Source organism: Passer montanus, unplaced genomic scaffold (assembly GCF_014805655.1).
Source record: "Passer montanus isolate IOZ18808 unplaced genomic scaffold, ASM1480565v1 scaffold9, whole genome shotgun sequence".
Taxonomy (NCBI): domain Eukaryota; kingdom Metazoa; phylum Chordata; class Aves; order Passeriformes; family Passeridae; genus Passer; species Passer montanus.
The window spans coordinates 133,061-154,159 of record NW_024374367.1 but is presented as its reverse complement, the minus strand read 5'-3'; the positions used below and the strand labels follow the sequence as shown (position 1 = coordinate 154,159).

Genomic DNA, 21,099 nt, shown 5'->3' with positions numbered 1-21,099 from the left:
ACGGAGCTGGGAGGGACCCGTCGGGATCGGAGTCCAGCTTTGGGACAGCCCAAGTCCCACCGTGTCCCTGAGAGCATTGACAAACTCTCCGTGAGCGCTGTGAGCCAGGGGAGCCTGTTCAGGGCCCGACCCCACTCTGGCTGGGTTCCCGATAAAGATGAGGTCTGCCCCAATCTCCTTCTCTCCAGGCTGAACAAAGCAAGTGCCCTCAGCTGCCCCTCACAAGCCTTTCCCTCTCCGCCTTTCTGCATCCCTACGGCCTCTCTGGATGCTCTCTAACAGCTTAGTCCCTTTTTCTACAGTGTGGTGCCCAGAACTACACACAGGACTGAAGGTGAGAGCACTGCAGAGCAGAGCGGGACCATCCCCTCCTTTGACCGGCCGTTCCCGGAGGTAGAACACGCTTTTCCGCCGCCGGTTCTGCCCGGGCGGCGCCGGAGGGTTCCCGCTGCCCCGGCGGCGCTGCCCGGGATGGCGCCCGCGGCGGGCGGGACTTCCCGCGGCTGAGGGCGGGCGGCGCAGCCGCGATGGTGGCGGCGTGAGGCGGCGGGGCTGGCGGCTGCTCCTGCCCTCCGCGCGGCCCGGGCCGGGCATGGAAGTGGAGAAGATGGATGAGAATGAATGGAAGTACCACGGGGAAGGCAACCAGAGCCTCGTCGTCTCGCACTGCCAGGTACGGGGGAGCCGCAAGCCGGGCCCGCGTGAGGGGGGCGGCCCGGCGGGAGCGGCCGCTCGGCCCCGGCGCCCGCCCTCGCTGCTTTCTTTCCCGGAGGAGTTTTCTGTTCCGGGGAGATCGGGCCCGTCTCGTGGGGAAGATGAGCGGGCGTTTCCCCGGGTCCTCCGTCACGGATGGGAGGGAGAGCAGCCGCCGGCCGGGCAGCTGCCGCCTGGAGATGGGAGCTGTGAGGAAAAGTGCTAAAAATTCGCCTTTTCCATCTTCATTCCCGGGTGTGCGTGATGTGACAGGAGAAAGCGAGCTGGTGAAGGCGTGTTTTTCCCTTTGTCACCGACTGGGGCTCGGTGAGGAGTTTGAGCGCTCGCTGCAGCGCTGGGCCGGGCTCCCGGCTCTCATTTAGGATTTTGGCTTTGCCAGGGAGCTGCTGGGGGGTGACCCCGCCGCTCACCTCATCCCCACTCCCCCATGTACCTGTTGGACTGGTTTTTTTGTTTTGTTGGGGTTTTCCCCGCTTTTTGTTTGTCTGGGGTTTTTTGGGTGGGAGGGGGGCATGGGGGACGGAGGTGTATTTTATTAAAAAATACCAGTAAAATAGATTCAGCACTTGAAGCAGTAATGGTTAAACAAAGCTGAATCCAATCAAGCAGACTCTGTGTCAGTTTATGCTGACAGTGTATTCATGCCCCCCTTGCATGTGCATTATTTACTTAATGTATTGGGATATGTATTCATTGAAGAAGTTTATTCCTTTTCTAAAAAGTGCCTGTGGCCGTGTTTGTGCTTTAAAGATGTATTTGTATTTTAGTTTAAAAGCTGGTATGGATTTGCCACAGAATGTTCTTGATGATTCATAGATCAAAACTCAGCAAAGCCAGAATGTTGAAATGTAGGATTTTTGTAGAAAAAAATCTATAATAAGTTTGAATCTTGAGAATAATTTTAAAAAATTATGTCTAAACGAATGACTGAAAAGACCAGATTATTTTAATGTCTCTTTTCTGTGTTATAGCTATGAATTAGATGTCAAATATTAACAAATACCAAGCCTGAGAAAATGCTAGAAATCTTGTGGTGCTCTCCAAACTTTAGGAGGAGCACTTCTGTGGCTCTGGCATTTTTCCCTCTTTTTGATTTATATCAAATACCATTTAAAAGCAATTTTTGGTGGAAGAACATGTATAATTTTGTTTCCTGTCACATTTAACTTTGAAAAAGGCAGTCACTGGATGTAGAAACTTCTCAGTCACTGGATGACGCGAATCGGGATAAATAATGGATTATTAGTGATGTAATTGTGATTATCTTTAAAGATGTGGAAAGTGAGGAAGTCAGCCAGTGATTCAGAATAGCTGCTGAGCCTGCCAGTTCTCTTTCTAACAAGATGCTAAAACTTTGTAAAGTTAGAGTGAAAGTGAAATAGCTACAATTTTTCCTTTGTAGACAACTTTGAAACAGTAAAGCTTACATTTTGGATCTTTGTGTCTACTGATGACAAAGTCTGGTGAACTTGAAGCCTATAACTACTATTTAGATGTTAATTGTAACTTTGTGTCTCTTAGGAACAGGATGTGCTTGCACCATTAATCATCCTTCTTGTGATCTGGGGTTGAGTTATTCTCAGGTTTGTGTGGAGAGATCAGCAGCACAGCTGAGGCATTTTGACTGTCCTCACTTCATTCTGTAGCTTCCCAGTTCATGTTTTTTATGTATCAGTGCAAGAGGGAGGGATAGGGATTTGGTGGTGGTGGGAGAGACGTGAATGGATGCTCAGACACAAGTGAGAGGCCAGATGGGAACAGTGCTTGTGGTTTCCATGTTCTGATGTGTAGTGGTGTTCTGAAATGTGGAGAGAAAGCTGCTCCCTACCTCTCTGTGTCTAAGCCTCTCTTCCTTGCTTTTGGAAAATCTGAGAAGTTTTGTTTTTTGAACTTCAATAAAAAAGTGAATCCCCGTCCTTTTGGAGAGGAGGGCATGAGCTGCTTTGCCTGCCACGAGACGAGGTCTGGGGTGTTGTGTTTGAACTCCTGCTCTCTGCACCGCTCCTTGGAGCGCTGATAACAGCCCTGTGCAAGGTCGTGTGTCCCGTGCAGGGTGTGTGGGCTGGGGTGGGCAGCCTGGCTGGGCACTCCCGTCCTGCCTGTGGGGGCTGAGGCTGCTTGGGGATGGACAGAGAGGGCCACGAGGCCATGTCCTCACAGGGTGCTCTCCCCTGTTTAAGGCTCTGCTCGATTCCTGGGGCTGCTCCATTCCCTGTAGGTTGCCCTTTAAGACATGAATGTAACCCATTGTTAGTCCAGTGCAGTACCAAATTAAAAAGTTGGTCATGGAAAAGTCACATGCCCCACAAACAGCTCTGCTGGCAGGGAGCTGATAAGCCCTGGACGCAGGCGACACGCAGCCGCTTTTCCAGCGCGTCCTGACAAAGCTGGGTCTGCCAGGGGGATGCTGGCATCCTATGGAACCTGCTCTGTTGGTTCCATGAAAGTGCCGTCAGTGCTTGCTGAGCTTTTTCCTCTTGCTGGTAATTAATCCTGCAGGATGTAGCAGTGACAGGAGTCTCACTGTGTGCTGAAATCACTGCAAGTGCATCTCTGTCCCTCCAGTGCAGGGTAAGGATCCTGAGGCACGGCATGGCTACTCAGCACATCTGTTCTTACAGTGGTCGTTTCACAGAGTTACTTTATTAGTTTGGCAGCATTTAGACAGTGATCTGGTGAATAAAGATGGAATGCCTACCGAGCATTTCCAGTTCCCATTGTTATCACTGGAACTCTGTGCTTGCTTGCTTGATGAGCACTCAAACTTCTGCTTTCATTAATTTTTAAAGTTTCAGTTCTGGAGAATCTGAAGTTCCAGAAGATGTACAGAACTATGGTACAAATGCCTCTGGTGGTCAAGCTTTTCCTTTTGGTTTTTATTGAAGCTGAGAATGAATTAATTCAAATTGAAACTGAATTGTGGTCGAAAGGCCTTTGTGTAGTCTTGCAGTCTGCTGAAGTGCTAGAATGATCAGACAACTTTGCTACCTTATGATTCTAGTGTGAAATACAGCTGGTAACTCTGAGGTGTTGGTGAGACATCTGGGCTGCAGGACAGATACAGACACGGCTCCACAAACCCCCAACCAAGCACCATCACAGCCATCCAGGTAGTTTAGAAAGGAGGTTTCGTTTTCACAGAGTTTTTAATGGAGAGTTGCTCCTTCTGCTTCAAATTTGGCTTCAGATTTAGAAAGAGAGCTAAGCAAGTGCTTTCCCTCCTTGTCCCTACTCCTGAGGGTGGAGAGGGCTCAGAGGCACTGCTGCAGAGCACTTATCTCCTGGTTAGCTGTTGTGTCTTTCTGCAGCACCCATCAGAAGTGAGCTGGAAATCCTCCTTTGGAGTTTTGCACTTTAGTCAGTCAGTTGTTTGCTCTTACGGGACATTTAACACCTCATTTCAAAAGGCTTCAGTAGATGTTTGTAGAAAGTAGTGTAAGCAGCTCTAGGAATAATAACTTGGATTTCCTTGTGCTGTTGAAACATGTGCTGCTAGTCTGCAGTAGCTGCTTTATGACATGAAGTATGTACATTACTTCTGGCCTCTGTTTTACTTCTTGTGTGTTGGGATATTGTGGTAACCAAAAGCCCAATTCTGAAATACATTTGAGCATTAAACTTGTATTTCAGGGTGAGTATGAGCAAGTGGAAAATGGGAGGCTTTTTCCCCCAGCTTGGATTTTATTCAGTGAGATGGTCTAGAACAACCTTGTTGTGTTGTTGCAAAAGGTTGTGGTTTATGGCTTCAGATGCCTGGATTGTTAGTGTTCATCTACTTCGTGTCTTGGAATGTTTGCAGCCCCAGCAGATATCTTTGGGTTTTGGTAAGGACTTAATTAGGAAATGCATAAACCATCTCCAGAGCATCTGTGAGCTTACAAGTAAGAAAAGGGAAAGGAGGGGAGATGGGGAAGGTAAGGGAAGCAGCTGAGGAGTCTGGATGAGGGAGTCAAGCCAGGTAATGAAGCTTGCAGAAGATTCTCAAAACTGGTGCCTGTAGTAAACAAATAATATGTCTCTTCTCTGTGATATTTCTTTTCCCTTCAGGACCTGTGGTAAAGATGGAGGATGTCCAGTGCTGCTTTAGAAGCATCTTTCCCAATTCTTGTGGTGGCTGCAGAAGGGACTGTAGTGAGCAGAGTGCAGGGAGAGAAGGGGATCTGGTGCTTCAGCAGCAATCTCTGCTTTCACCGTGTCTGTAGCTGCTTCTGCTGGCCCCTGCATTATGATGGCTGCAAAGCATCTGCAGGAAGTCACTTTCTGCATAGAGGGGAGAGGGATTTGGTTTGGGGCTTTGAAATATGTCTATGAGAAAGGGATTTGTGTCAAATCAGGGTAGATAATTGTTCCTCATAGTGCCTTTGCATTATGAAAGAGTTTTCCTGTGGCTGTTTGTTGTTTTGTTTATAAGAATAATGACAAGTTCAGTTCTGTTGCAATAAACTTACTTGAAGAGAGGACAGGGTTGTATGTTTAGACAGAAGGGTGTTGCTGAAAGAGTAGAAAGCTTCTGGTTGGAATGACTTAATTATCTGCAGCTTTCCTCTGGTCTTGTTTGGCAGAAAGGGACGATGCTGATCATCACTTGCTGTCTTCTTGAGAGAATCTTCTTAAGGTGCTTTTTCTGACGATGTCATTTTGTACAAGTCACAAAACTTGTGTGGCCTGTTTCTTCTGTTGTTTTCTGTGTGGAGTTGCCTGAATCTGTTTTGTGCTACTGAAGTCTGTGTAAGCACTGATGTCCCCGAAACTTCTGAGTTGTTCCTGAAAAATTCCAGATCCCTGACTATAAAGAAAATTTTTTCTTCAGTTGTGTTCTGTTTTCTGTTCAGTTGTGTTAGTATTTTTTTTCTTTTCATTAATATCTATAAATGTCTTGCTTTCATGGAAATATAGAACAGGCTGTATTAAAGAAGCTTCAATTAAAGAAATGTTGCTGTTCCTGTGGTTATAAATACAATAGTATTTAATGGCCTGCTCTGAATATTGCTCTGATTAAATATGGCCACATTCTGGTCTCTTGGTTCTTTTACAAAAGATATTACCAGAAAAAGCAAAATGCAACTTGTATTTATTGAATTTTAATTTGACTAATTGGAAAGGCATAGTTATGGTAAGACTTGAACTAAAACATTTTTGTCTCCTTGATGAGATTCTGATATTTACATTCCAAATTCCTGCTTCTGATGGATTTGGCAATCATGTAATGTAGGGAGGAGTTCTGCATCTGATCGTGTAGAGTTTCTGCCTCTTCTCTTTAGTGTTTTCTTTTTAATTTCATAGGGCATTTCTTTGACCTGGATTCTCCAGCATTGGGTTTTTGTTTATTTTTTTTTTTGGGTGTGTGCATATCTCAGCAGTGTCTAACAAAACAGAGTTTAACAAAACCCCCACACCCGCACACCTTTTGCCTACTTAGACAAAAGGACAGGAGGACAGCTTGATGGCTAAAGGTAATAGTCCTTCTTTCTTACTTGTCATTGCTTTTGATTTTTTAGCATTTTATTTACTTACTGCAAACAAGTGGAGGAGCTTCTGCCCAAATTGACTGAAGCAGCTATGAAAACCAGCTGAAAAAGCCAAGAATGTAATCAGGGCGTGTCGTCAGTGAAAAGAAAGGAAGAGATGCCTGTCTTGCTGGGAACAACAATGTTTTTATGAACAGAGGGCAGTCACCAGTTCGAGATGGAATTTGGGAACCTTTGTGACACCTGTATTAAACTGTAGGATCCTTGCATTGACCTTGGCTAATTGATATTTAGATACACATCTATGGTCAGTGGATGAAGAAAAAGACAGTTTTGTATTTGTTTGTGTTTAGTTCTTTGGCTAAACAGGTACAATGTGACTGTTGGTACCATAACTAATTGACCCAACTCTACTTCAGTACAATCTACAAAGGTTTTACTTTAATACTATAAACAAAGAATTAAGAGTTGAAAGTACTTCCAGTTCTGTGAATTAGCTGTGAAGCTTTTTATTGACACACACTTGCCCCAAGCTGTTAGGTTGAGTTAACATCAAGGAATTTTAATTCCATATCAGGATTTCAATTCAATATTGTACCAGTAGTTAAATTTAAAATTTTCTTGTTTTCTTCAAGTTTCTCCACTGAAAGGATGCTCTGAATGCAAAGTGGTTTAGTGTCTTCCATGAAGTGAAAGAGAAGGTGGCACTGGGTAGCAGGGCTGAATGTAGAGAGGAGAGAGAGCAGAAAGGCAGCAATTAAAACTTTTCTTATACGAGTGCCTTAAGTTTTGTAGATGCAGATGGGGAAACACAGCATGTGTGTGGATGGAGATGGGAGACAGAAGCTCTGTGGTGTAACATCAATCCCATATGACAGTGATCATTTAACTGCAGCAGCAGCACCTCTCTCCTCCCTGCAGAATACTTATTTCAGAGAAGCTATCTTTTGCTCATAATGAGTGTTGGACCAGACTTGTCCTTTGGTGACCTTCTTTAGGAATTCAGACTCTACTTTGGGTATTTTTTTTTTGTGGAACTTTTGGGAATGCTGAAGGCTATATCCAGTGAAAATGTAAAACAAATCCCAGTTTTGCAGTCAAGCTGAGGAGGTCATTAGCCTTGATTAAAAATGATCCTATTTTTTTCTGGTTGGGTTCAGTGCTGGCTCAAACTTCAACGAGTTCCTTTTGCAGTTGAGATCAAGTGGTTATCTCAAAAATATTTCTTTTGTGTCTGTTACAAGTGCTTGTAATGCAGTGATGGAGTTTCTGTGCCTTTTCTGTATCTGCCCTCAGCTGACAGCGGCCGTGGGTTGCTTGCTTTGGGTGACCCAAAGCTGTGTGGGAGTGCTCAGTCCAAGAGCCTGCTTTAGTCACTCTTTTGGTTCTTCCTCCCTCCCAGCTTTTCAGTGGCTGTTCCTTTTGTCTCAGTGGATTTGTGTGTGACATGGAATAAAGTGTCAAGGAGGTGTTCTGGCCTCCTTGAAGTGTCCTCCCTGACCTGCTTTTACTCGGGAAGGAGCAGAGTCACTGGGTTCTACATGAGCACAAGGCTTGCTTAGGTGCCTTCTGGTTGGCTTGTTCTGGATGCTGAGAATTACTCACTTGTTCTAACTCTCCATTTAATTATTTAACTTCATTCTAATCCCTCTTACTGTTTTGACTCTTTATTTCCTGCCCCCATTAATAATTTCCTGGAACGCCTGGTTTCCCCAGCATAACATCAGATGACTTGGCAGCTTCATGCTGGGAAGTGTGTGTTGCTGATAGAGGGGGCTTTAAGCTGTTGAAGGGAGGAAGCTTAGGATGTGTTTTTATGTTCTGATTGGTACAACTCACCTGTTTGACAGATGGATGAGGTATTTGAAATGCTTTTATATGTTAAGGACCATTTTTCCTTGTTTCACAGCAAGGACGTCAGGGCCGTGTGACACTGAGGGCCAGGCATCAATGGGTTTATTCATCCTCTTCTCTCTCTGGTATGTGTTTCCACCTCATACCAGTGGGTGTATCACTTGATATCATTTCAGGTGCTCTGATTAGCTGCTTTGGCTGAAGGGCAGACATTTCCTTCTCACTCTTGAACAGTGCAATCATTAAATTCTCTCGGAATTGGTACCATCTGTGCATTGCAAGGTTATAGAAGCTTAGCTATAAAGTGAAACCTGAGGTAGTGCTTGACTCTCAAGGGAATCAAGATCATAACCAAGCAGAAAAAAAAATTGTAATGAGCACCTGAAGGCTGATGCAAGCTCTGAGCTCTGTGCTAAATAAAACAAGTGTCATGGGGGGTTTGCTTTCAAATAAGGGTTTGCCATATTGAATGGTATAAAGCCACATGCCATGCCAGAAATCCTTTATTCATGTTAAGAAATAAAACCATTGTTCTTCAAGGACTTCTGTGCTAAATAAAAGAGTATTGTTCCTATTTCTGAATGCTTCTTTGCATTATGTGTGAGCAATTGCTAAACTTCCTCCATACTGGCAGGAAATGTAGCTTTCCTCACTTTGTTTTGTGTGATCTTATCCACCTTATGTAGAACAAAACTGAGTTGGAAAACAATTGTGTATGAAATTACCAGTGTATTCATTCAAAAGCTGCAAAATTTTCTAGTACTCAGTTTGTTTCTATCTCTCATAGCCCTTCACATTGCACAGCATGCTGACCCTGGCTGGGGAGACCTTTAAAAATGTCTTGTGTTGAGTACCATGTAGGTAAGCTTTGGCTGAAGTGCCTGGGCAGTATGGTGGGCATGTTTGCACTGAGTTCCACCATTTCTCAGAAGGACAAACTCTCCCTGTCACTGTCTTTTCTGAGATGTGAAGATAACACTTCTTTGTCCATTTCTCTCCTTCCCAGAAATTGCATTTTCTGACTAGAAAACCATTGTTTTCTGTTCAAACCCCTAAAACTAGAATTGGAATTGAAGGAGTTATGGGATGTAGATTTGGAATAAAAAAAGTCAGAATAATTTTTTTAGTTGGCAAATACTACATGCAGCTGCAGTGTGCTACTGCAGGAATAGCTTAATATCAGCTAAACAATTCCATAGTTCGTGTTGAGTACCCTTGGAACTGTGGTTTAGTATTTGCAGTATAACTGCAAATTATAAATAATCAGTATTTGCATATCACTGTGTTCAGTTTGCCTCCCTCCCTTGGACTGACAATTAGAATGTACTTTCTGTAGGTGCCATTGCTGTAGGTTGTTGTAAACCCACAATGATTAGGTAGCACTGAATAATCACAGTGGCAGGTCTGGCATCCTTGGAGTTTGATAAGTTCTTGGTAGCTCTTCAGGGTCAGCAAAACAGGGAATTAAGTAACCAGTTACAAAGAAATTCAGAACCTTTACAGACGCTATTTTCTCCAAAAGTATTTGACTTTGTATCTTCATCTCCTTTGGCAGTGGCTGGTGGTGGTGTGTGAAATTATGCAAAAAATAGCAGAGAAGAACTATAGAGAAGATTTGTTACCAGTCTTTGAGAGTGTTTCACCTCGTGTTTATAATTGGAAACTTGTGACTTTAACATACAGAACTTTAAAAGAAAGATGGGCTTAGTTACTCTGTTTCTGTATTGAGTGCCTTTTTAAGCAACAGATAAGTAGCTTTGTCATGTAAAATTGCAAATAGTGCCTGCAAAAATACTGGTGAGTTTTTAGATACCAGAATTTATGAGGTGTTGTGGAGTGAGGGAGATGATGGGTGTGGGAAGGGGGGTGGAGTTCCTTTTGGGACTTGAGAAGTTGCTTCTCAGTCTTGTTCTTTACCAGTCGGTCTTGCATATGTGAGCCCAAGGAGATGAGAATCTTTTCCAGTTGTGGAAGATGTCAGAGCGGTGCTTTGCCTCCAGACAAAAGCAGTTAATGTGTGCTGCTTAGAATAATAATAGAGTAATAACAAATGACGTGAACCTGCTTATTTGGAAAAGGAGAGGCTGATGTTTCCCAGGCTTTGTGTTTGGACAGGCTAATTCTTTGTATTTTTGTACAGAAACTTATTTTAAACATGAGTGAGCAGAGGTGGTAAAAGCAGAGGGAAAGCACACAGCTTTCTGTATATCTAAGCAATTTGACCAGCAGTTGAGCTGATTTTAATTTTTCCTATTTCTTTCACTGCAACCAACTCTTATCTAGATTTTTATTACTAATGTAGAAAGAGACCTGAAAAAAATCTCCATGATGCAAAAGAGGTTGTTCCCTGAAGGGGAATATCAAGATTATAGATTTGCCCCAGTTGTGTTTAACTTTTAAAAACTCTCCAGTTCAGGAGGCCTGCATTTTATGACAGTGAGGTCACAGAATAAGGTCATTATCAAACACCAAGCTGTAAAGAAACAAATGTAGGCTTTTATCCTGGTTTCATAACTCTACTGCCTAATCCAAAGTACCTGGACTGATTCCAGCCATATTTTGGCTGAGCTGCCAAGGATTACTTTATTTTTTGGATTTGATTGAGTAAGATTAATATAATAGCTGTAGTAACTGCTCTGGAAAATAAAAATTCTTACAGGTAAGCTTTTGGGGACAGGACACTGTTTTTTCCCAGGACACAAGAGCTGTGTGTACACATCCTGCTGGTCTGCGATGCCACCGATTCTGAGTATTTTCACAGCTCCTTCTCTCCTTATTGGCAGTCCTTAACTTTGTGGTGCTCTAACCCTAACAATTGTTTGGTGATGGGGTGCTAAAGAGGTGTTTGCCTTTCTTGGTGGGGCTGTAAACTGCGGGCTCCAAACGCTTGGGATCGAGCTGCCCCGACCACCTCTGGTTCCATCATCTCCGCCCAGCGCTGGTGGGTGTGTTTTCAGTTTCGGTATCCTTGTTGCTAGTGTTTGTTTTCAGTTTGCCATAACAATTGGAAATGGTTGTTGTTGTAGGCCTAGTATGGGCCTGGAGCCACTAAGAACATTGTTATCTGCCATCAAGCTGCTCTGCTCTCATCTGAGAGATGTCCTTAAATTCCTTATTTGAGAGTACGAGCAGTAATGTGTGATGTTCTGATGGGTTGTTATTTTTAGTCTTTTGTCACTAAATGGAGACTGAACATATGCAGGGATTAAAAAAAAAAAGTAGAGAATTCTTCCTTTGAATTAATTATTTTTCTAACTTATCTTACATCAAAAGATATGAAGCCTTTTAATGTTTATGTGTTACATTTTCCTACATCCCTGCACTGTTTCTTTTTCTCCCCTTCTGTTTGCAGCCTGCCTTTTTCATCTTTTTATCTCTCTGGAACTGTTATCCAGCTAACTAAACACTCTGATGGTGCCATGCCTTGATGGAAGTGGTGCTGGGTGTCTCTGTGAGCCCTTCCACTGGTTGTGGAGAAGGAAGTGTAGGGAGCTTTAGGATCTAGCTGAGCTGATTCTCCAAGTGCTAAGGAGTAGTGACAGCCTCTTCAGAGATCCATTCCCTTTGGAATTTGGGCCATTCTCGTGCGTGCAGATAAGTATGGCACATATTTGGTGTTCAATCTGTAAATATAAAAAACTGAAGGCATTTTAAGATAACTGACAAAAAACCTCATGGCAACAACCACCCACAATATTTCCAAGTAAAGAATCGGCCAAGTGAATCAGAAATGCAATAACATGAAAAATGTGGGCCAATATTTTTGGTGGTGATACTTCTGAAGCAGTTGGCATCTGTGACATCTGATGGATTAACCCTGGTGCTGTGGAACTGGTATTGAAATGTACAGAGGGATGTCTCTAGCTGGAAACTTGCCTCAAAATAGGAAAGAAGTGTTTTGAGGGTTTTTTTGAGGTTTGTTTTTTGGGGTGGGTTTTTTGTTTGTTTGGTGATGATTTTGTTTCCTCTAATAATCTAATAGTCTTACTAAAATGTAGTTTGGTTTAAGTGCATCTGTGAAGCTCTGTTTGAACAGTGCTGTGTTTCCTTTTGACATCTTTAGACCAGCAACATGTTCTTCTTTTGCCATATATAATTTTGGTCATTTTGCCAAATCAGAAATTACTTGCTGATGAACAAATACTGTCCTGAGTCCTGTGAGAGCAAATCAAGTTTTCCAGAGCACTGGTTGGAATCTTGGCTGGGAACTGATTAAAAGATAAATATCTACACCAGCTTTGAAAGATTACAGAATCATGTTTCTCAATGGATTAGAAGTGATAATCAGATCACTCCATCACTGATCCACTTACTAATGAATAATTAAAGCAGGAGACCCAAATGGTTGAAGCACTGTAAGAATAACACACTGCACAGGCTCCTCAGGCCTGGGCTCTGTTACCCATGGGTAGGGCTTAATGAGAGAGGGAGGAAATGCCACCAAGCCTTTTGTCAAATCCAGGTGACTGTAATTACCACTCTGCTGGTATCTCCTTTGCTCTTGCAGGTCAAATCAAATTCACAGCAAAGTGTCCTTTTGTGTGGGAGTGTTTTCCAGATGTGGGTGAACATTGAGATTTATGGTGGTGTGAGACTTTATAGGAGTGGAAGGGGCCTTGTCTGGCTTTCAGTGGTAATGTCTGAACCTGAACCTAGTTTTGTTTTTGTTTTGGATGGCACATTCTCATTATTTTTTCTTGTTTCCTCTTTCTCTCCATGTTAGCAATTAAAGATATCTGCAGCTCTCTCCCTCAGCATGTGCAGAAAGAGCTTTCAGCTCTGAAACATGGAATAGATCTGGTGCTGTCATGCTATGTGAAGTTTTTTTTAATGGCAAATAATTTGGAAGGGAGAAAGCTTGGATTCCATAAAACCAAAGTGCAACTGGGACATTTTGTCTGCCTTGTCTTTGTCAGCAAATCTGAATGTACTTGTGTGGTAGTGCTTTAAATGGATGTAATACTTTCTGGTGTGTCTTGGGAAGGCCCAAATGGAGACAGACTGGCTAAGAGATAACTCTGGAAAAGAGCTGCTTGTCTCTGCCTTCTGTGGTGCCCAGTTGTTGGTAGTCCCATTGTACCTGTACTTACATCAGTGGAAGTAAGTATCTCTAGTATCAGATATTGAGGCAGACCAGAGGCAGGGCTGTGTGTTGCCTTTTAAGGCTGCAGGTTCCTTAACACCATGTCAGACTTTGATTTTAATATGTAAAGCTTCGAGCTTTGAAAATTGTTACAAAGCTGATAAAAATTGTAAAAATTACAAAAATTAGTGAGTTTTCCTATGATTTTAGGGTAAAATATTTGAAAACCTGCTATATTTGTTCCTGTGTTATGTACTTACTCCACAGAAGTTTACAAGCAGCAGGGTTTAGTTTAGTGTTAAGTTCAGCTGTGTAGCTGCTGCTTGTAACTGTTAAATGTCTCCTTAATAATTTGTAATGCTCTGCTGATACTGTAAGTGAGATGGGCCTTGTGTCTCTTTTGGGGAGTTCTGGTGCACAAATGCCAGGGTGGGGGTGTTTGTTGTTCCATGTGAGCTTTCCCAGATTTTCAGAGCAGTGCTGTAAGCGAAGGGAGCATTTCCCTGGTGTGCTTGGTGACTGGAAATGCAGAGTGGCTGCCTCGTTAAACTGATGGCAGAGCTGGCAGCACACATTGCTGTCTTTGATTTCAGCTGGTGTATTTGATTTCAATTTGAGTGAAATAACCATCTAAAATGTGCTTTTCTGTTTGTTTTTTTTTTTTTTTTCCCCTTAATTTCTCAGAGAGGTACATTGGGGAATCAGACAATTGTGGTGTTTATAAATGCTAATGAATCCCTATTCTTTCCTATTTTCCCCAGCGCTGTGTGGTGCTACGGTTTCTGAAGTCCCCCCCCAACCAGAATAAGGTAAGATTTAAACCTGTCCTGTTGCTGAATGCCCTTGGGTAAACTAATAGCCAGTGTGAGGAGAAACAAGAAACCTGTGAAAGAGCTGTGGCTGGCAGGAGTAAGAACAACTGGCTGTTTTGAAATGTGCTCGTGTTTCAGGGGGTTTGGCAACAGGAGGAAACCTGAGGTTGTCTTATGTAACTGGGGTGATGTGAGTGCTGATCCCAGGAGCTGTGTGTGGGGCAGGCTGTGGGGCTGCTGTGGGTCAGAGGGCAGAGCTCTCAGCTGTGGCACAATGTGCCATATCACCTGTGGGGGCACAGGGATGCTGAGCAAGAGAGGAGTTTTCCTGGCTGTACAGCCAGGTGAGACAGAACAGGAGCTGCACAGAGCTGGGGTCATGGTCAAGGTCTGCTGTTGACCACCTGTTCAGTAGCTAAAAAGCCATGGGACTTGAACAAACACATGAAATGTTCACAAATACCCTTTGTCAGTGAGTGACTGAGTGTCCTAGCTGTTACAAAAAGAACGTGCAGGACACAATCTCCCAGTTTCTTCCATGGCACAATAAGGTTTTCCTGCTCGAGAAGAAGCTGAAGTGAGTTACTTGAGATTTCTTTTAACAGGGATAAAAAATGATCAAAAACCAAAGGTGGAGCATAAACATAGTGTTCCAAGGAAGAAAAATAGGAAAAGAGAGCACAAGGTTCAAATTCTTTCATTTCCTCAGCCTTGAGAGGAGTCTTTAGGGTGTGTTACCTGAGAGATAGAGGGAATGGCTTGAGTTACAGCAGCCCCTGAACCACGGCCTTGTGAGGCACAGTGACACATTGTTCTGATGAGGGAATACAAAAAGCATTGGGGCTCTACTGAGAACTGGTGTGTGTGCCTAATTTTTGGAAAAAAGAAACAAGGATGAATATAAAGTAAACATCTAGAAAGGACATTTTATTCCTTTAAATTAGGAAGATGAATGTGAAATGTACAGGGGACAAGTTGCTAAAGCAGAGGAAGGCAAAATTAGTGAACACAGCATATGTATGATTATTTGATGATCTTTCTGCTACTATTTAACTGAAAAAAAGGTCTGGTAAAACCAAAGTATGATTCAAGTAGATTTTTAAGCTGCTTTTGTTGGCAGGATTTCAGAAATGTATCTTGTGCTTTGGTAGTAGCCCAAGATAATAATGTTTAGTGTTAACAAGAGCAGTGATGAGTCCAGAGCACCACAAGAAAGGAAACAGTGCTTATCTCAATGTTCAGTACAGCAGGAGAGGACTAGACCACAACTTGACGTAAAAAGTCAGTCTGTTGCAGTTTATTTAATAAAACACAACATTGAATGCCTGTCTCTTTTCCTTTCTAGTTTTTCAATTTTAAAGTTTTAAGTTCAAAAAGATTGTGGCACAGTAATTGTTTTTAACAAACTGACAAAGTATGAGAGAGTCACAAAGGAAGGCAGGAAGTGACTTTTCAGTTACCCACCACAGCACTGAGGCTGGGCATTCATATTCCAGTGCTGCATTTTGAGGAGAGCCTGCTCCAGTTCTGCATTTGCCTTGCACTGGCAGTGTGTGGGCTTTGTGATACACACTTCCCTCTAAATAGAAGGGTGTGTAATTTGAATATATTTACTTATTCTGGTGATTGATTTTTTTAAAGGACCATTTTTTCTTGGAGCAGAACAGAAGAAATATTTTATTATCAGATCAGTAAACAAAGCCTGGAGAATCAGTTTTGGGATGAACTTGTGCATAGCAAGAATGACAGGGAAAATGTTTTATTTTTTTAGGAATATTCTGTATTCCTGACTTAAGCAAAATGAGTTAGGTTCTGAGGTGTTCTGTGTCTGTGCATGACATCACAGGTCATCCAAGGAAAACAATGCTGAAGGAAGCAGTTCAAGCAAAATGTTTTCTAGTAAAACACACACTGAAATTCAGATGTGAGCAAATAGGTCTCAGTGTCTTCTGCTTAACTCTTTTGGGAAAGGTAAAGAAGTCTGGATGCTGCTTTGTACATTTAATTATCTGTTTAGTTATGAATTTGGGATTAGATAACCCAGTAGTTGAGGGTATTATTGTGCATTGTAGCCTTATTATTATGATTGAAAAATACTCCATAATGTAACTGCAGGGCCTGCATTGCTTGATTAGAAAGTCAGATGACAGCCTCATGGAGTGCTTTTAATTGCATATTGCTATTTTAGTATATGGTCTTCTTCATGAAAGAATTAAAAAAAAAATTATCATATAAAGCCTATTTAAGTTTTGGTGAGTGAGCTGGCAGTAATGATGGGTCCTTCAAAAACTTTTCATCTTAGTGGTTTTTGATGTTAAAAGGTGATGCTCAAGTAGCCTGTTAGTTGTTTTTTGTTTCATTTAGATATGTCAAATGTACTTGCTCTTAAAATACATTTTAAGCTTGATTTATAATTTTATGGTTGTATTGATCTTTTTAACTGGTGAGTCTTTCCATGCAGTAAAAGTGACAGCAGTACATTTTAATGAAATGCTTATTTCTCAGTCTGAGAGTCTGTGTGTGTGTGTTAACCCCAACCAAACACAAACCTGTGTTTGAATATACACAAACAGCAGCTGTGTACGTCAGCAAACCAGGTCAGAGCCATCTGTAAATGGGAATTAGCTGAGATTTCTGTTCCTGATGAGATGATGTAATGTTCCTTGTCACCATTCAGGGTTTGTGTAAGTTAAAGAAGGGGTTTTTGTCATTTGTGATTAGTGCTGGATGTGGTCTTTTCTCCTTTCTCTAGGCTATGTCAGTGTCTGGGTGTTGTCCTCTAGTATTTTATTTCCTCTTACTCTGCTCTGTTTATATATTTTTTCTCCTGCTCTTGTTTTTCCTCTTTGATTTGCTAAACATGTTCCCAAGTGTTGCACTTTCTTTTCCTCCACTTAATCTTATTGTGAGGTTTTAAGAGGGTTTTGTGTGTGTGTGTTAGAAAAGGACAGAGTAGCTTTGAGGTTCTCCATTGTGACAACAAAACACCTTGCAGAGAAGCAGAGTGTGCTGCAGTGCTGGGAATGGGATAATGTTGCTGTAAAGCTCCTTTGCTCCCTCCTCAACCAGTGGGAGTCTGTCCAGGTCTGTCTGTGCACTTGTCCCTGTCCTGCTTCCAGTACTCATGGAGCTTCCTTTCTAGCTTTTGGCATCTTGTCTCAGAGAAAACCTTTCTTCATGAAATTACAGAATATCACATTAGAGTAAGATTTTTCACTGGCTGGGGCAGGATTTGGGACAGATGGCAAGTTCTGTACCTGTTCTTGCCAAGGTTTGGAATATGGCTCAGTCTTTGCAGCTGTTCTCTTCCCAATCTCCATGATGTATTTTGTAACACCCCACGCCTCTTCTGCTCTGCAGCTGTGGGGCACCTCTTTGGGCTGCTGGAGTTCTCTGAGCTGTTCTAATGGTCAGAGTAGGTCTTGGGCAGTCTCCCCTTTTTCCACCTTTGTCACTTTCTCTCTCCTTTGTCTCCTAAAACCGAAGAAGAATCATCTTTTCTGACCATTTTTCTGTGTCCCAGCCTGAGGCAGCAGCAGGGAAACAAATTCAGCACGTTTGATGTGTCTGTTTCACTTCAGTGTGCACTGACCTGCCAAGCTCAGCAATTAAGTTATTTGTTAAATCACTAACCAGGATGTGTGTGTGTTCTGGAGTGTTGTTTTCATTATTTTGGAGTTCAGTTACTACATTTCTGTCTTCCAGACTCCAGAGGAAATACTACACCATCTGCAAAACATCGTGGACTTCGGAAAACATGTGATGAAGCAGTTCTTTGGGGAGAACTACGTTCACCATGGGGTAAAGGATTTGTTTTTAAAATAAATGGCTTAGGCATTGTAAACACTGAAGTGTTTGGGGGAACACTGAGTGCCAGTGAAAGGAACTAACAGGGTTTGCACACAGGAAGCATTTGGATGCAAACAGGGAGCCTGCTCTGTGCTGATGAGGTGATTGGATTGGACTCAGGGGCTTGGCTGTTTCAAGCTACTGATGAAAAGTGTGGTCATTTCTTTGCTCTGCCTAAGACAAAAGGGGGGTGTGAGTGAGAGATTTTTAACTGCAAAACAAGGGGAGAAACCTGGTTTGTATAAATTGTTGAGGTTTCTGTGCAGTCAGAGGTCACCTTTTTCCCTTGCTCTGTTCTTCAGGGCAGCCAGATCTTGTTCACTGGACATCAGATAAGTGAAAAAGATACAGCTTCACCTGGAACTTGAGTTACACAGTTCTGCTCGGAAGGGTGGGATGTGAGACATGGCACTTTTTCATTTGTGGAAAGGACAAAGTGATGCAGGTTCCTTCACACACAGCACACATTAAACTGGCACTGAAAATGCTCTTTGTTGTGCATTTATTTAAATTAGTCCCTGGTTTTTATAGAGGAGCAGGTGCTGCATGTGATTGTAGGTGTTCACAGACAGTGAATCAGGGAGAAGCTGCTGACTGCACACTTCAGTGTACTTTGTGTAACCCACTGAACTTTGCTGTTCCATTTCAAGACTCCCAAACTGGGTATTAGTTTTTGCATTAAAATGTTTTCTTTTTTTGTTCCCCCAATAGGAAATTATTCAACTGCCTTTAGACTTTGTAAGACAGCTCTGTTTGAAAATCCAGCCAGAGAGGCCAGGTAAGTGCCAGGGGTGGGATTAGAAAGGGGCTTCCTCAAGCTGTAAAGCATTTTCCTTTCTTCTAAAGTAAAAAAAAGCATCACACTACAGAATATAAAGAAACTTTTTTTAATATTTAGACAATGATAAGTTGAAAATTTGTTGTGGAAAAAATGGATTCTGTTCTGGAATTAAAAGTAGTATGTGAGGGCTCTAAAATAGGCAAAGAGATTGGCCCCCAAAAGTACCTGAGAATGGCCAGAAACTCCTGCTTTAGCAAAACTCCTTGAAGATAAATACAGTGTTAAATCAAAGTACTGTAGTCAAGTGCTTTGATGCTTTCATCCAGGAAAAAAAAAGGAATTAATTTACATATAGTGAGCACACAATTTACATATAGTGAGCACAGGTCCACAGTGCCAGGAGCCAGTGAGGAAAGTTAATAGTATCTAATAAAAGTTAAAAAAACCAATGATACTCAGGTGGAATTGAATTCTAGCATTTAGTTTTACTTTTCTAAGTTAAACTTCGTGTGTCCACAGCTGCTGGGGATTGCAATGTGGTTGTGGGGAAGTGTCCAGGTGCTTCACAACAGTAAATCTCACTGTCCATTTTTAGCAGGAATTTTTTTTTAAACCTCAGGTATTTTTTTTTCAATGTTATTCTTCACATAAGCCTGTGTAACATACAAAAGAGCTTCTCTAATAGTTCAGATTTCTGTGCCTTTCTGATTTGGCAAGTGGCTTTCAGCTGTGAAGGTGTGAAGGATGTACTTTGCTTAAATTTAGAAAAAGAAAACAAATGTCAACATTTTGTTGGAGACAGAAGGCTTCTTGCTCATCCTGGTGAAGCAGTATGGCATGACAGGCTGGTGCCTGAGGCTTTGGATTCTCAGATTTATTTTTCTATTGCAATATATTTTTCAGAGTGGGCATTTTTCTTACAGTGGAATCTGTAACAGGAGCGTGTGTTCTGCGTGTCTGTTTAGTAACAGGTACTTGAAAATCTGGGGGTGTGTGCTCTTCTTAACTTTGAACTACAGTCTCACAGAGCTTTCTGTGTCCCAAAGGATGCACGTGGAGAGAGGTTATTCAAAGGATTTTTATGCAGAATGCCTTTTAAGTTTATGATATTCCTGCCAGGTTTCAGATCCTTTTGACTCAGCTGAGGGATGGTAGGTCGTGCATAGTAAGCAGAGGGGAGATCACATCTTTGAATAAGAACATGAATGAGTCACTTTACCTGTTGTTGGCCAATCCAATTCCTTGCTGTTTGAGGCCTCACCTTTCTTGGGATGAGCTGGGAGCTGGCCATTAGCAGCAGCTCTTGGGACAGTTTTGAGGAAACTGAAACCAGGCGTTGATAGTGGGGAGGGCAACTTTGTGCAAATGCATAATTGGCTGAAGCTGACAAACTGCATGTCCTGTCCTTCCACGCTTGTTCCCACGCCCCACCTGGTGAACGAGGCCGCTCCAGAGCGAGCAAACAGCCCGGAGCTAATCTCCCTGTCGGTGTTGTTTGTCCCCTGCTGTCGCAGAGTGTCGCTGTGACAAGGACATGGACACGCTGAGCGGTTACGCGATGTGCCTTCCCAACCTGACCCGGCTGCAGCCCTTCCGCTTCGCCGAGCACCGGCCCATCCTCTGCATCGAGATCAAGGTGTGCGGGGACACAGCCGCAGGGCACAGGGCTTGGTTGTGCTCTTCAACTACACTCTGGCCCCTGCAGTTTCCAAGGGGTGCCGCAGTGGGGGAAGGCAGAGCTCATTGCTTTCACTGTGACCCGTAGGAGGAAACAGCTCCCTCTCTCTTCCAATTCCCCATCTTTTGAAACTTGGGAAATTCCCAGGTGTTATGGGATTTCCTGTAGGCCACAGCAGTTTGGTGTGTCGTTATTTTTTAAAATAATAGGGAGTGATTCAGCTTTTAAATGCTGGAATTTTTTATAATTTTTAAAAGTTTTCCTTTAACTGTTTGTATCATGTATGCCTTTATATTTCTATAGAGAGAGACATTTGTATTTACAATCTTATTTTGTTTGTTTGTTTTAGCCAAAGTGTGGCTTCATTCCTTTTTCCAGCCATGTTTCACAGGAGATAAAGCACAAGGTGTGTCGTTACTGTATGCATCAGCATCTAAAGGTAATAATTAAGTCACCCTGCTTTCCTTTGGCTGTACTGTGCTCTGTTTGCTGTTCCAGGCTTGCTTTCCTGTTGAAACTTGCTCAAATCTCTGATATGACTAAAGCTGGTAGGAGGATACACAGCTGAGTTGCTGGGTGTGAATTTGTTTAGTGAGAGATGGAACAAGTTCTGTGGGAAGCTGGAAGCAAACAAATACAATATCAGCCTTTGGGGACTATGAACGCTGTGATTGGGTCAGCTCTGATGTGGAACTTCCTTCCCAGATCAGCTCACCAAGTGCATTCTGTGACTGAGAACAAACAGCACGTAACAGGCACGGAGTTCATGGACTCCTGCCTGCTGTGACTCTGGAATGGTGTGACTGTGACTCCCTGGGATTTAATGGGACCTTTCTCCCTTGTGAACGCAGTTTGAGTGG

The 21,099-nt window shown here is 42.7% G+C and overlaps 1 protein-coding gene across 2 annotated transcripts in view; it reads left to right on the top strand.

The window, feature by feature from the left end:
* Nucleotides 1-494: 494 nt before the first annotated feature.
* IPPK (inositol-pentakisphosphate 2-kinase) overlaps nucleotides 495-21,099 on the top strand; it is a 29,950-nt gene continuing 9,345 nt past the window's right edge. The window contains exons 1-6 of one of the 2 annotated variants that reach the window (XM_039734236.1): nucleotides 495-673; nucleotides 13,881-13,928; nucleotides 17,637-17,732; nucleotides 18,492-18,558; nucleotides 20,076-20,197; nucleotides 20,589-20,678. In XM_039734236.1, coding sequence (XP_039590170.1) covers nucleotides 593-673; nucleotides 13,881-13,928; nucleotides 17,637-17,732; nucleotides 18,492-18,558; nucleotides 20,076-20,197; nucleotides 20,589-20,678 — 504 coding nt within the window. In that variant the 5' untranslated portion in view covers nucleotides 495-592. Of the gene's footprint in view, nucleotides 674-828; nucleotides 1,021-13,880; nucleotides 13,929-17,636; nucleotides 17,733-18,491; nucleotides 18,559-20,075; nucleotides 20,198-20,588; nucleotides 20,679-21,099 lie in introns of those variants that run through there. The other variant, XM_039734237.1, reaches the window with a different exon arrangement.